The sequence below is a fragment of the Fistularia commersonii genome, chromosome 2, assembly GCF_037954325.1.
Source record: "Fistularia commersonii isolate RoL2024-O1a breed Wild chromosome 2, RoL_Fcom_v1.0, whole genome shotgun sequence".
Lineage (NCBI taxonomy): Eukaryota > Metazoa > Chordata > Actinopteri > Syngnathiformes > Fistulariidae > Fistularia > Fistularia commersonii.
In genome coordinates this window covers 8,475,265-8,486,851 of record NC_141285.1, presented here as the reverse complement: position 1 = coordinate 8,486,851, position 11,587 = coordinate 8,475,265, and the positions used below count along the sequence as shown (strand labels likewise).

Genomic DNA, 11,587 nt, shown 5'->3' with positions numbered 1-11,587 from the left:
CTATAGAGCAATGGCTTCATTCGAACTGTGCCCCACTGAGCATGGGGCCAAAGGCCTGACCATCAGGGTCCTGCTAGGCAGCTTCCCTCCCAGAACTTGGCTCCAGGAGGTGACCTTAGCCTTCCTAATCCAGGTGAGGGGCCTTGCTGCCTCTGCCTCTGAATCACACTTAGTCAGGGCCATCACCAAGAACCACTTTGCCTTCGAAAACCCTATCAGCGACTGATACCCGGGCAACACACATTATTGAAATCATATGGAAAAACAATCTACTCCACCATAAGAAATGATTCGAGTGCCTCGAGTGAAAGAGTTTAAATATCCTGAGGTCTTGTTTATAAGTGACAGTACAATGACATTGGGATATCAGGAGTGATACTGTCACTACATTGGTAGATTGGGGTGATAAAGCTGAGATGGAGGACAAAGCTGTCAGTTGAACAGTATTTTGTTAGTTTTTATTCCAGCTTTTGCCTATGTAGGCTATGTAAACTTTGGATAGTGATGGAAAGAACAAGGTCTCAGATGCTAAAATGAGTTTCCTTTGCAAGGTATCAGGGCTTAGCCCTGGTGAGGACAGACATCGAGGTGCTGCCCAGAGGAAAGCTGCAGTGCTTTCTCATCAACTGAATTCAGCTAGTGTTGTGGACATCTGATTAGGACACTTCTAGGCTTCCTTCTGTTACAGATGTTTCAAGCATGTCAACCCGAGGGCCCCATGGTCAACATAGAACATTCTGAATTCAGGTTATATGCCACGTGGTTTGGGAAGGTCTTCAGTTCCTCCAGTAAGTGCTTGAATGCATCACAGGGGACAGGAACACCTGGTTTGTCTGCTGCCAGAGTGACCTGGTCTACGATAAGCTGTGGGATACTGAATGAGATGAATGCATGATAATGAATTAATGAAAAAGGAATATTATCCAGGATCGAGAAAATGCTGAAAATACTATCATGGAAAGAGAATCTCTAAGGAATGTTTTCATTTCTGGAAGCAAGCCACTCAAAGGAAAAGGGCTGACAATTTCTCGGTTACAATAACGGACATTTTTCTTCAATCATGACTTTACTCTTGGTACAGGAAAAAATTATCTTGAGAACAGTAACAGTAATATGTCTTTCAATATTTTGGCCTTCTATACTTGTATTACAAGGTTTTAAAAGTTTTATAGAAATCTATTGGCTGACATAAGCTGTGTGCTTCTAACGACCTCTTTTACATTTTGTGTACATAGTAGTATGCTATAATAATAATAATAATTTACTGTTATTCAATTTGATAGTCCTTTAGTGGAAGCCCCGAATACAGTATCATTAAACATACTGTAACTGTAACTGTAAAAAACCTCGATTCCCTATAAAATAAAAATGAATTACTTTTGTCATCACATTCAGTTACACATAGAGCACAACATCAGCAAACTCTGACCACTGCATTTCACCCATCATGGATAAACCAGAAGCAGAAGGCAGCCACTGAGCAGTTTGGGGTTCATGTCTTGTTTAATAATACTTCAACAGGCTTTGACAGGGTAGGAGAAACCAGGAATAATCCCCTGTGCCACACTGCCCCTCCAGATGTGTCAATATACCTCAGAAGCTCTTGTCAAATGGTTAAACATTGTCCACTTTGAAATCCACTCTGACCTCTGACCGAGTGTCACTCCCGTTAAAAGAGTGAGTTCTCTAAAAAACACTGCCTTTTTGAGTAGTCTAGCTTTTCTTCTAGGCATATTTGAAATGTCACCGCTATGGGACAATTACAGGCACATTCTATTCTATTCTATTTAAAGATGAGGCCATAAACAGGGATTCCTTCAGTTCAGGATCAGCATGTAGCTTGGCTAGCAGCAGTAGCTCATATCCCTTCACTGCCCCTCAACTAATAACAACATTGAATCAGTAGTCTGTTACAGTAAATAAGCAAATTTATTTAGTCAGGTTATTTGATTTCAACACTGTTGATGACAGGAGCCCCTGAATACATTTCCCATGTTCCTAAGTCTTCAGATATACTCATAATACCCTATAAAACAGGATACATGCAAACTATATAGTTAACAATTTGTGAGTGTTGTTTGATACAACTGATTAAAACACAGTAGTGGCAGAATTGTCTTGGGGTTTACAAATTATAACGAAATGTTCAGTTTTCTTAAAAGACATGGTATCTTTAAATAAAGTACAATATGTTGCCCTGAATCCTGGTATTATATGCACATCTGGACTTTAACTAACTTTTCCCTCACTGACGTCCCCTTAAGGCTTAAGGGGTCTAATTAAAGCAACTGGTTTAGTCAGAAACCACGGTGGGATCATGTGGACGGTTTGGCTGTTTGTGACGGATCTTTGCACGACCAGCAGCGGGTGGGCCGAAGAAGTAGAAGCCAGATAAGGCAGGAGCAGAGTCCAAGGGGAGGACGACCGAGCAAGCAGAGGAGCAGCAGTCTCTCTAGCTTCCCGTCCCGTCGAGGCGGGGCGAGAACTTGGAGACGGCAGCTCGACTCTTGATTCTCTGTCTCAAACATCATCGCCGACGTGCCTCAAGCGTGACAGCAAACTGGTTTAGCTGGGTGACGAGGGAGAAGCGGCACGCCAAACACATTTTTTCGACGAGTCTCACTTGGAGCCGGGGAAGGAAACACCGAGGGCAAAACACGGGCAGGAGGGCAAAGATGTCCGACTCGAGAGCTTGACGCCTGCGAGCGGGGTAAGTCGACCTAAGCGTTCGCACGGCGGCTAATCGCCACCAACATCTGGCCCCACTTCACTCCTGCTGTGTTCATTCCACCCATGACGCCGTCCCGGCGGGGTAACTTTGAAAACGGAATGATCACTAAAACTGACAACAAATCAACGTTCATGATTTTTATTCTGTATACACACACACAAACACACACTTATTTTAAAGTTCCGTCCGTCATTGCTCCGTTTGGACCGTGACATTTTCGTAAGGCAACTAACTTTAGGGTCTATTTATCTACGTGAACAAATGCAGAGCTCAGGTTTTTTAGCTGGAGGGAGGAGCCGCGCCCAGAGCTGCGTCCTGTTGCTCGAGACCCTCATTCATTACCCTTCCAAGAACTTCCACACAAGTTATAACCGAGTAAGCCCCAGGAAAATAAAACAAACAGCCCGTGGATTCAAAGACTGCCTGAAAAGAGAATAGCTTCAAGCCCGCTGACAGGACAGGCATCTCAAATAATATGGGACAAGGCTATGTGAATAAATAGGCTGCATATGTCATGATCACAAAGTAACTGTCAGTACAATCACAAATGAAAAACTTCCGTTGCCCATATTTTTTTTTTGCTTTGACTGGTTTAGGACTAGTGTTATGGGAAATTAGCTTGGCAGTGAATTTCAAGTCTGAACAGAATTGAAACTTTTACCCTGAAAAGTTGACAAAACTTCTAAATCAAAAGTTTACCTGAAAGTAAAGAATGTTGCTCAAAGACAATTCCAGGTTGCGATTAATTTTTAATTTATTTTGTATTCTATCAGTTCCTCATTTGGTTTGCGTTAGTATAATATAGTGCAAAATAGCCCAAAGCCTTAGGCGGCATTTTTAACATGATTTTCTTGATGAATCTGTTTTATGGCTCTCAAAACCACAACTGTCAGATTTGGTTGATGGATTCTACTAGTGATAATTTCTGACTCAAATTGTGGTACTTAAGCATTACATTACATTACATTTACATTACATTACATTTGGCAGACACTTTTATCCAAAGCGACCTACAATAGAGGACATAAGGACTGCAAATAACACTTGCAAATACAAGCAAACAGAGGGGCCTCTGAATATTATGACACAGTTTTTGTTGATTTTTTTTTCCTCAATGAGCAAGCTCTCTTCGCTAATAAACTGAGCTCTAAATTATCAGAATATTTGTTGATGGTATTTGGGGGTGTTATAATGTAAAATAAAGAAACTACTCCCCAAAGTAAAGGAATTGTCTCTAATTGCACTTCTCATCTCTTCAGCCACCATCATGGCACGGCGCTCTCAGTGTTCATCTGCTGGGGATAACCCCCTGGACCCCAACTATCTATCTCCTCACTACCGGGAGGAGTACCGCTTGGCTATTGATGCATTGGTTGAGGAGGACTTGGAGGGATATTATGAGTTCCTCCAAAGAGCCGATGTGGTGGATTTCCTTTCAACAACCGAGGTCGAGTACATTCAGAGCTCACTTCAGGTACCCCAGCAGAGCGGTTACCCTGATCGCCCTTTTCAAGAGCCCGGGGGAGATGGCTCCTCGGACACATACTGGCCCATCCATTCGGATCTAGAAGCCCCGGGTTTGGACCTGGGTTGGCCTCAGTTGTTTAACTTTGGTGGACCAACAGAGGTAACCACCCTTGTAAACCCTCCTGAGCCGGACATGCCCAGCATCAAGGAGCAGGCCCGACGACTTATCAAGAATGCTCAGCAGGTAGGCCCTTGTCTTAGGTTGGAGGCTTTACTCCCGACAGTTTCATATGATAATTGGCTGTTTTTTATCTCATCAGGTGATTGCCATAGTGATGGACATGTTTACTGATGTTGACATGTTTGCGGATATTCTCAGTGCTGCCAAGAGGAACGTTGCTGTCTATATTCTTCTAGATGAGCAGAATGCACATCATTTCATCAACATGGTGTCCAATTGCAGAGTAAATCTGCAGAATATTCCAGTGAGTCCCTTCTTAAAAATGTTTGTACCATCACTAAAACAAAGCAATATTATAATGTTATAATAATTATTTCGATAAACAAGAGAGAAGTATTTTATCCCATAGTTCAAATGTGATGACGCATGATATACAACAGGTAAGTTGGTTTTGATATAAATTTGAAAGAATGCTCATGTTGAAGCCTGAACTATTTTTGAACATCTGTTGCACTGGTCACATGCTCAGGAAACCATGAGCACTATAGCCTTGTGTGAGTCATTTCCTTAAAAATGTAGTGTACAACAAGTCCTTTTCTTATTTAGCTCCATCTTTATAGAATATATTTGTAAAATAAAAGCTGTCCGTTACATATATAAAGAAAATTCTCAAGTCTGTTGTTGCCAAACATTTATCTTGCATACTTTTGGGAGGGGAATTACATTTTTACATGATTATTTCATTATGCTGTAAATATATCTGTTACTGGATGTAACAGTGTTTTGGAGTGTATGTAATATGTGTTTGATTAATTCTGTCAGATGTTGGCTTTAAGTAATATTGGCTTCCATCCATAACTAGCTTTATAGGCAAATATCCCGAAATGTAAGCATCTACTTTTGACAAAATTGTTCCAGGCAAGTGGAATTGTAATTTACTGACTTAAAATCAGCTTTCTTTTCATCCTTCTTTCGGGAATGATACCAAGCTTTAGATAATTTCTACCTCTCGCTCAATTCAGTTGCACAGTGATTAAAGGAAAAGTGCTTCAATTGGATTCAAACAGAATCTAAATTATACTTTGTATATTGATAAATTTGCACTTAACATGACTGACTGCTTCCCTAAAAGTGTGTTCTGTTTGTTTACATTAACTTAATTAAATAGATAGAGTAATTTGAAATACAGCAGTTCTCTGTCTCTGCCCAGTTCAAACTATCTTGGCTTTCAGTTAAGGACTAATATGCTCCGGGCTTAATACTAACTGTTGGGGACATGATGCTCTTGCAGTATGTACGTGTGAGGACAGTGTCTGGCATCACCTATCACTGCCGATCAGGGAAATCCTTCAAAGGTCAGATGATCGATCGCTTCTTGCTGACGGATTGCAGGGCTGTGCTGAGTGGAAACTACAGGTAATGGCTTGTTTGCAATAGAAACATTCACAAAAGTGACAAGTACAATTAATTGGTTTGTAACATTCTATTCTATTTTATCCCTAAGAATTTACATTTTAAGAAATCAGAATTAGTATATATTGTTGGTCTGGCTAAACAAAATATGTGAACTAAGAGCATTTAATTATTCACTCTTCATGTCATGTGTTTGTTCAGCTTCATGTGGTCTTTTGAGAAACTCCACCGCTGTATGGCACACCTGTTCTTTGGACAGCTTGTTTCAACATTTGATGAGGAATTTCGGATTTTGTACGCCCAGTCGCTCCCACTGATACCTGAAAATGTGCTCCTTCCAACCGAAGAGTTTGGCCTTTCACAGAAGAGGCAATACCCAAGTAAAAGAACTTCGTTGCTCAGAGAGCCAAGGAAATTTTTACCAAGAGATTCAGCTCATTCAGAGGAGTGGGCTAGACATTCCCATGATGAGCACGTTGATGCAGATTGGAGAATGATGCCGCTGAAAAAGCAGGAGAGTTTCCATGGCCCAGGAGATATATATAGCAGGATTCCATCCCAGCAATCACAGATGGACCCACACTTTGATCAGGGTCTCTACAGGTTGCCCTTGATGGATAACACAGTCTCTAAGCGACATAGTTATGCCGATGGTGTTCCTGGCAGATATTCTTACCCATTTCTTCAGCAGCAGGGGCTGCGAGAGTTTGAAACCCGCGGAAGGCAGCCTCATAGGGGCCAGCAGCCAAACCTAGGGCCAGGACCAGAGGTAGAGTACAGTGGCCTTGACAAGCATTGGAGCCAAGACTATCAGTCAGCAGATCAGCATTCTGAACCTGGCTTGCCACAAGAGATGGAGCCACCCGAATTTGACCCTGTGCTTAACTATTTGTCATCCACAAGGAATGTGGACTTTGATCAAGGTTCAGGGCAGCTACAACCTCCAGCGAATTTACCATTCAGAAGATTCAGTGCAGGTCAGGCATACACATGTCAAACTACTATCACGCCCCCAAATCCAGCTGAAGAGAAATCACTCCTGCAGGAACCTCTCCCTGACCGTAGAGATCCGACTGTAAAACGAGGCCTCAGAAACTGGAGGATTAACTCATACCTCAGTGGGTTCGAATTGCCAGGAGATGAAGTTCTGTCCCAAACACCACCACAGGTATTCGAACCTTTTGAAGAGCCTTCTAAATCCACACTGCAACCAGCTCCAGGCATTGATTTCCCAATTTCTAAAATTCCCAATGTCAGAGAGTTTAAAGTTCCTGCAATACCCAGAGTGAGTATGATGCCCAGTTATTCCAAAACCGCTACACAAGAGCAGCCCAAGAAATCACTTGAGGAAAGGATAGGAGTTTTAGCAGTAACCAAAGTAACTCCGTCTCCCTCAGAATCATCATCCACAACAGAGTGTGACAAACCCGAGGAGGAAGAACAAAAGGAACCAAGTGGTCTTCGAAGGGATGATTCGTTCCGTAGGAAATACAATGTACCGATACAGAGGGGGTCAAGGTTAAGGTCTTCTCTGATTTTCAGCTCCATGGACCAAGATACCAAACCCGCTGTGGGCCAAAAAGATGAGGAAACTGACCAAAATGAGAATGAACAGACAAAACTACCTTTTGTTGCTCAGGTGTTAGGACAAAGAAGAGCCACTGCAAGAGAACCTTTTGAATGGAGCCGTTACAAAAAGTCAGCCACTGTTGATGACTCGGCACTGGAAAGTACCAAACCAGATGTTGGACCCAGTAAAGCACAGCAGAAAGATTCAATGACTGAAGATAATGTTTCACCATCATTTACCCAATCCAAACCACCTGTCCAACCACAAAATTCCTTGCTTGCCAGTCCATTAAGTGTAGATATGAGTAATGCTGATAATAGACTCATGTTTTTCAAAGAACTGGCAGCAAAACGGAAAGCCGCTCAGGTAGCTAAAAATGAAAAGAGCACAGAGAATGATGCAATGAGAAGGGGTGAATCTGCACCAAATGAGAATTCAGAAAATAAAGCTGACACTTCAGTCAAAAATCCACATGGATCATATGAAAGTTTAGTTGGACAAAATGGTGCTCCAGGTGATTTGGAAGAAACACAATCAACTGATATGTGCGTTGATGGCAGTGAAAAGAATAACAAGGAAAATCAGGTCAAAAATAACCCGGGTACATCCTTGAGCTACGGAAATGAAAAAACCTCTATATCAACCGATACAGAAAAGATAGAGCTGAGAGATAGCCAATCAGTGGCTTCACTTCCTGTTTCCTCTATGACAGAAGCACTTCCAGTTGACTTGCCTGAAGAGCTTAATTTGCCAAAACCTGCCATAACAGAGTTACACCCCAGACAACCTTCAGCATCGAAAGAAGAGACACCAGGTAAAGACCTGTCTCATGGTACTGAAAAAGGTTCAACTCTTGAATGTACCTCAGTGGACTATAGATCCTTTACTTCCAGTTCACTGACCTTAACACCATCATCTCCATCTGCTCCATTGAATTCTACCCACCAAAAGGAAGAGTCATCCAAAACACACAATACAACACAACTCAGCATTTTGTCTTCTCTACCACCATCAGATTTAAACGCCCCAACAAATGATGCTGAGTTACACACCAACCAGAGTCCTCCAGATTCTAGCTCCATTTTAAGGCAAGTGTCTTCCAGCTTAATTTCAGAAGACCCAAGCCCAACCCCTGACTCTGGTATCTTTCCCCAAGCATTTGACAAACTAGAACCACAGGAATCTGTCAGTTCCTCTCCAACAACTGAAGAAACATCTAATAAACAGACTACTTCCTCGGTCATGCTGTCAGACTCAAGTCAAACTCACTTGGAGTCATCAACATTACCAGAGATGTCTGCAGCAGTTAACTCTGATCAAGACTCCCCTGGTACAAAACTAATTAAATCCCCATTGCAATCCAAGGAATTCTCCCTTTCTGATCCACAAAACTGTGGATCAGACATCAACTCTGTTCATAGCCCCATAGCAGAGGAATCTCACATGGCTTCCCCGGTTTGTGCATCACCTCAGAGTGCCATTGCTGATAGCACACCCCTAAGGCCAAGCTTTTTACCCCTGCATACATGTTTACCTAATAAAAAACAAAGTAGTTTAGAACTAGAAAAAGAAGAGCCTGCCACTACCGGACCCACCCCAGCAGATTCTCTTCCTAAGGATTCAAAACCTTGCTCTCTTGACATTCCAGACGTGCCTTCATATACCCCTTCTGACACGATTGCATCTCAAGATGCACCAGCACAAAGAAACCCCTCTGACCATATCCTTACAGGATCTGGTGCTCCACTTCCTTCTGAAACAGGATCATGTTCTCCTTCAGTTGAATCTATTATGTCTTCCAAGGCTGAAAATACAGAAGCCACTCTCACCATGCCGCAGACCACACTAGACAGCAGTTCTTCACCCAGTGGACCTCCATTAGATTCAAATGAAGCTCTAACACAAACATCAGCAGAATCCCCCTCTAGTCCCACTGAGCCAACTTCAGCTGGTCTGCCTTATATAACACCACAGTCTGAAACTTCTGAAAGCCACATTTCAAAGTCCCCTACACCTACAGATAACAATGCAGGCAAACATGCTGAAGAAAATACAGAGACAATTGTGAGAGAAGCTTGTGAGAATAAAAATGAGGACAGTGAAGGCAGTGTGAGGGCTGGCAAAGCTGTTGTTCAGGGGTCCGTCAGCAGTGATAAAGCAAATGACCTAGCGGGGCAGGTTAACTGCTCCAAACCAGGTGAGATCAATGCAGATGAAGTCGCCCCTCAGTCCAAGCAGCCAAAGTCAAGTCAGGCTCGCTGTCACTCATCCACAGCAAAAGTTCTCTCAAGCAGTAACCTCAGAGATGATACCAAGCTGCTGCTGGAGCAAATTTCTGCCAATAGCCAAACCAGGATTGAAAGCCCCAAGGAGTCCCCTGTCACTGATGATGAGAAAGAAGACAAAGCTGACAAAAATGCCCAAAGGGAAAAAGAAAAAGGAATACGGTCACAGAGCAGAGGACAGCCAAGGTCAGATGAGGAACGTGCTGTGCTACTCGAAAGGCTCGAGAGCATGAGGAAGGGAAGAAAAGTTTACAGTCGCTTTGAGGTAGGAATACATCCATACAATATTTAATATTGTAAATAATTTTAATACTTAAACTGGACATAATGATAAACCAGTATGGATAATACCATGTTACAATTTATTATTGTAACCATTTTAATAATTTAATCATTTTGTATCATATCATCAAAAATCTTATAGAGGAGACTGATAGTCCTCCTTCACACTGGTTGCTCTTGCCATCAACTATTTTCAGCACAAATTATTACACAAACAGGAAATTGTTTTCCAAATAATTATTAATTCTGTATTTCCAAGTGTAGTATTTCCTATTCCTTCACAGTGCAGGCAATATTTGACTTGTGGTTTGCTTGTAAAACCAGCATAGATTAAACTGATAAAAAGCACGAATTATTGTAATGAAAAATATTACTGATATTACCGTAATTTCAACATTTTGAAGGATTATACTTCTCTTATCAGTTATTTTATCACAGTGATTACTAACTGACAAGCTGGTGTTTAGAAAGCTTTGAAACTGTTTGGTGTACTAAATTAATTTATCTCTTATTTCACAGATGGCACCTTAAAAGGGATCTAGACAATTCTGAGAGAAGGAATGGATCACAAAGTATGTACAAAAAATTCTTAAATTACAAGGAAACCTGAAGTGTTTAACAAGACAATTTCTCAGTAAACACATGAACTTGAGTGTGTGACGTGTCACAGAGTAAAGGGATTCTCTCAGCCTTAAAGGCCCCCTGTTGTTGAAGTTGCTGTCAGTGTGAACAGTACTCAGACTGACACTGTAAATGTGATATAAAATACATTTTTACTGACCGCATGGGTAAAGTGCAATTTTCGCAGTGCTTTCTTTGATATGGCCTCTACTTGTATTTTTATCAATTTATATTCTTAATATAAAAAAACAGGTAGTTGAAAATCATAATAGGATTTGATCTACTAAACCCAGTTTGTAAAATGTATTATAATACATCTTTTATAGATCATAACACATTCTATAATAGCCGTTAAACAGGCGGATATTTTAATTAATATCCATGCACATCTGTTCTGATGTATATATCATCTTAAATGTCTTAATTTTAATCAAAGCATGTGTTTAAAAGATAAACAAAACCGAGATACAAACAAAATTGTATTTGAAATATCTTATAGCTATAATGTAACCTCTTATCACAGTATATGACACAAAAAACATCTTGCTAATTTTTATTGTTTTTGTAAGTGGAAACTCTATGACATTATTACATTACAGTAGTGATGATTTATAACCTCTATTTTACAAACACGACTTTGGCTCTGTCAGTCACAGATACTGTCACAACAAACCAGTGAAAGTCAATAAAATGGTATTTTCTGGCAGTCCGCTGAATGTAATTATTAAATATCCTATACAGTATGTGATGCCACCAGATTAAAATGAGAACATGTGGGTGTTTAAATGTTGGAGACACCAAGTGCCTTTGAAAAACTCACGTTACACTGTAATCTACTTCATACATGTACCTCTATGAATAAACTGTATATTTTAACAATAACTGTAATTTACTTAGTAGTATTATTGCCATTATCTGGTCCTTTTACAACATGTTTTGTAAATAAAGTATCTTTAAAGTCTTCAGTTGTTAGGCTTTATATTATACATGTTTGTCACTGCTTGGTGCTACAAATTGACTGTATTTAAGAAAAGGTT

General features: G+C 40.9%; 1 protein-coding gene across 1 annotated transcript; it reads left to right on the top strand.

Moving 5' to 3' along the window:
- Positions 1-2,429: 2,429 nt before the first annotated feature.
- sack1ha (scaffolding CK1 anchoring protein Ha) lies at positions 2,430-11,511 on the top strand. The gene is made up of 6 exons (XM_086165855.1): positions 2,430-2,710; positions 3,991-4,442; positions 4,519-4,683; positions 5,671-5,795; positions 5,994-9,912; positions 10,449-11,511. Exons 2-6 carry the CDS (start codon positions 3,999-4,001, stop codon positions 10,458-10,460), a joined length of 4,665 nt encoding a protein of 1,554 aa, XP_086021981.1. The 5' UTR covers positions 2,430-2,710; positions 3,991-3,998; the 3' UTR covers positions 10,461-11,511.
- The last annotated feature ends 76 nt before the right edge of the window (positions 11,512-11,587 follow it).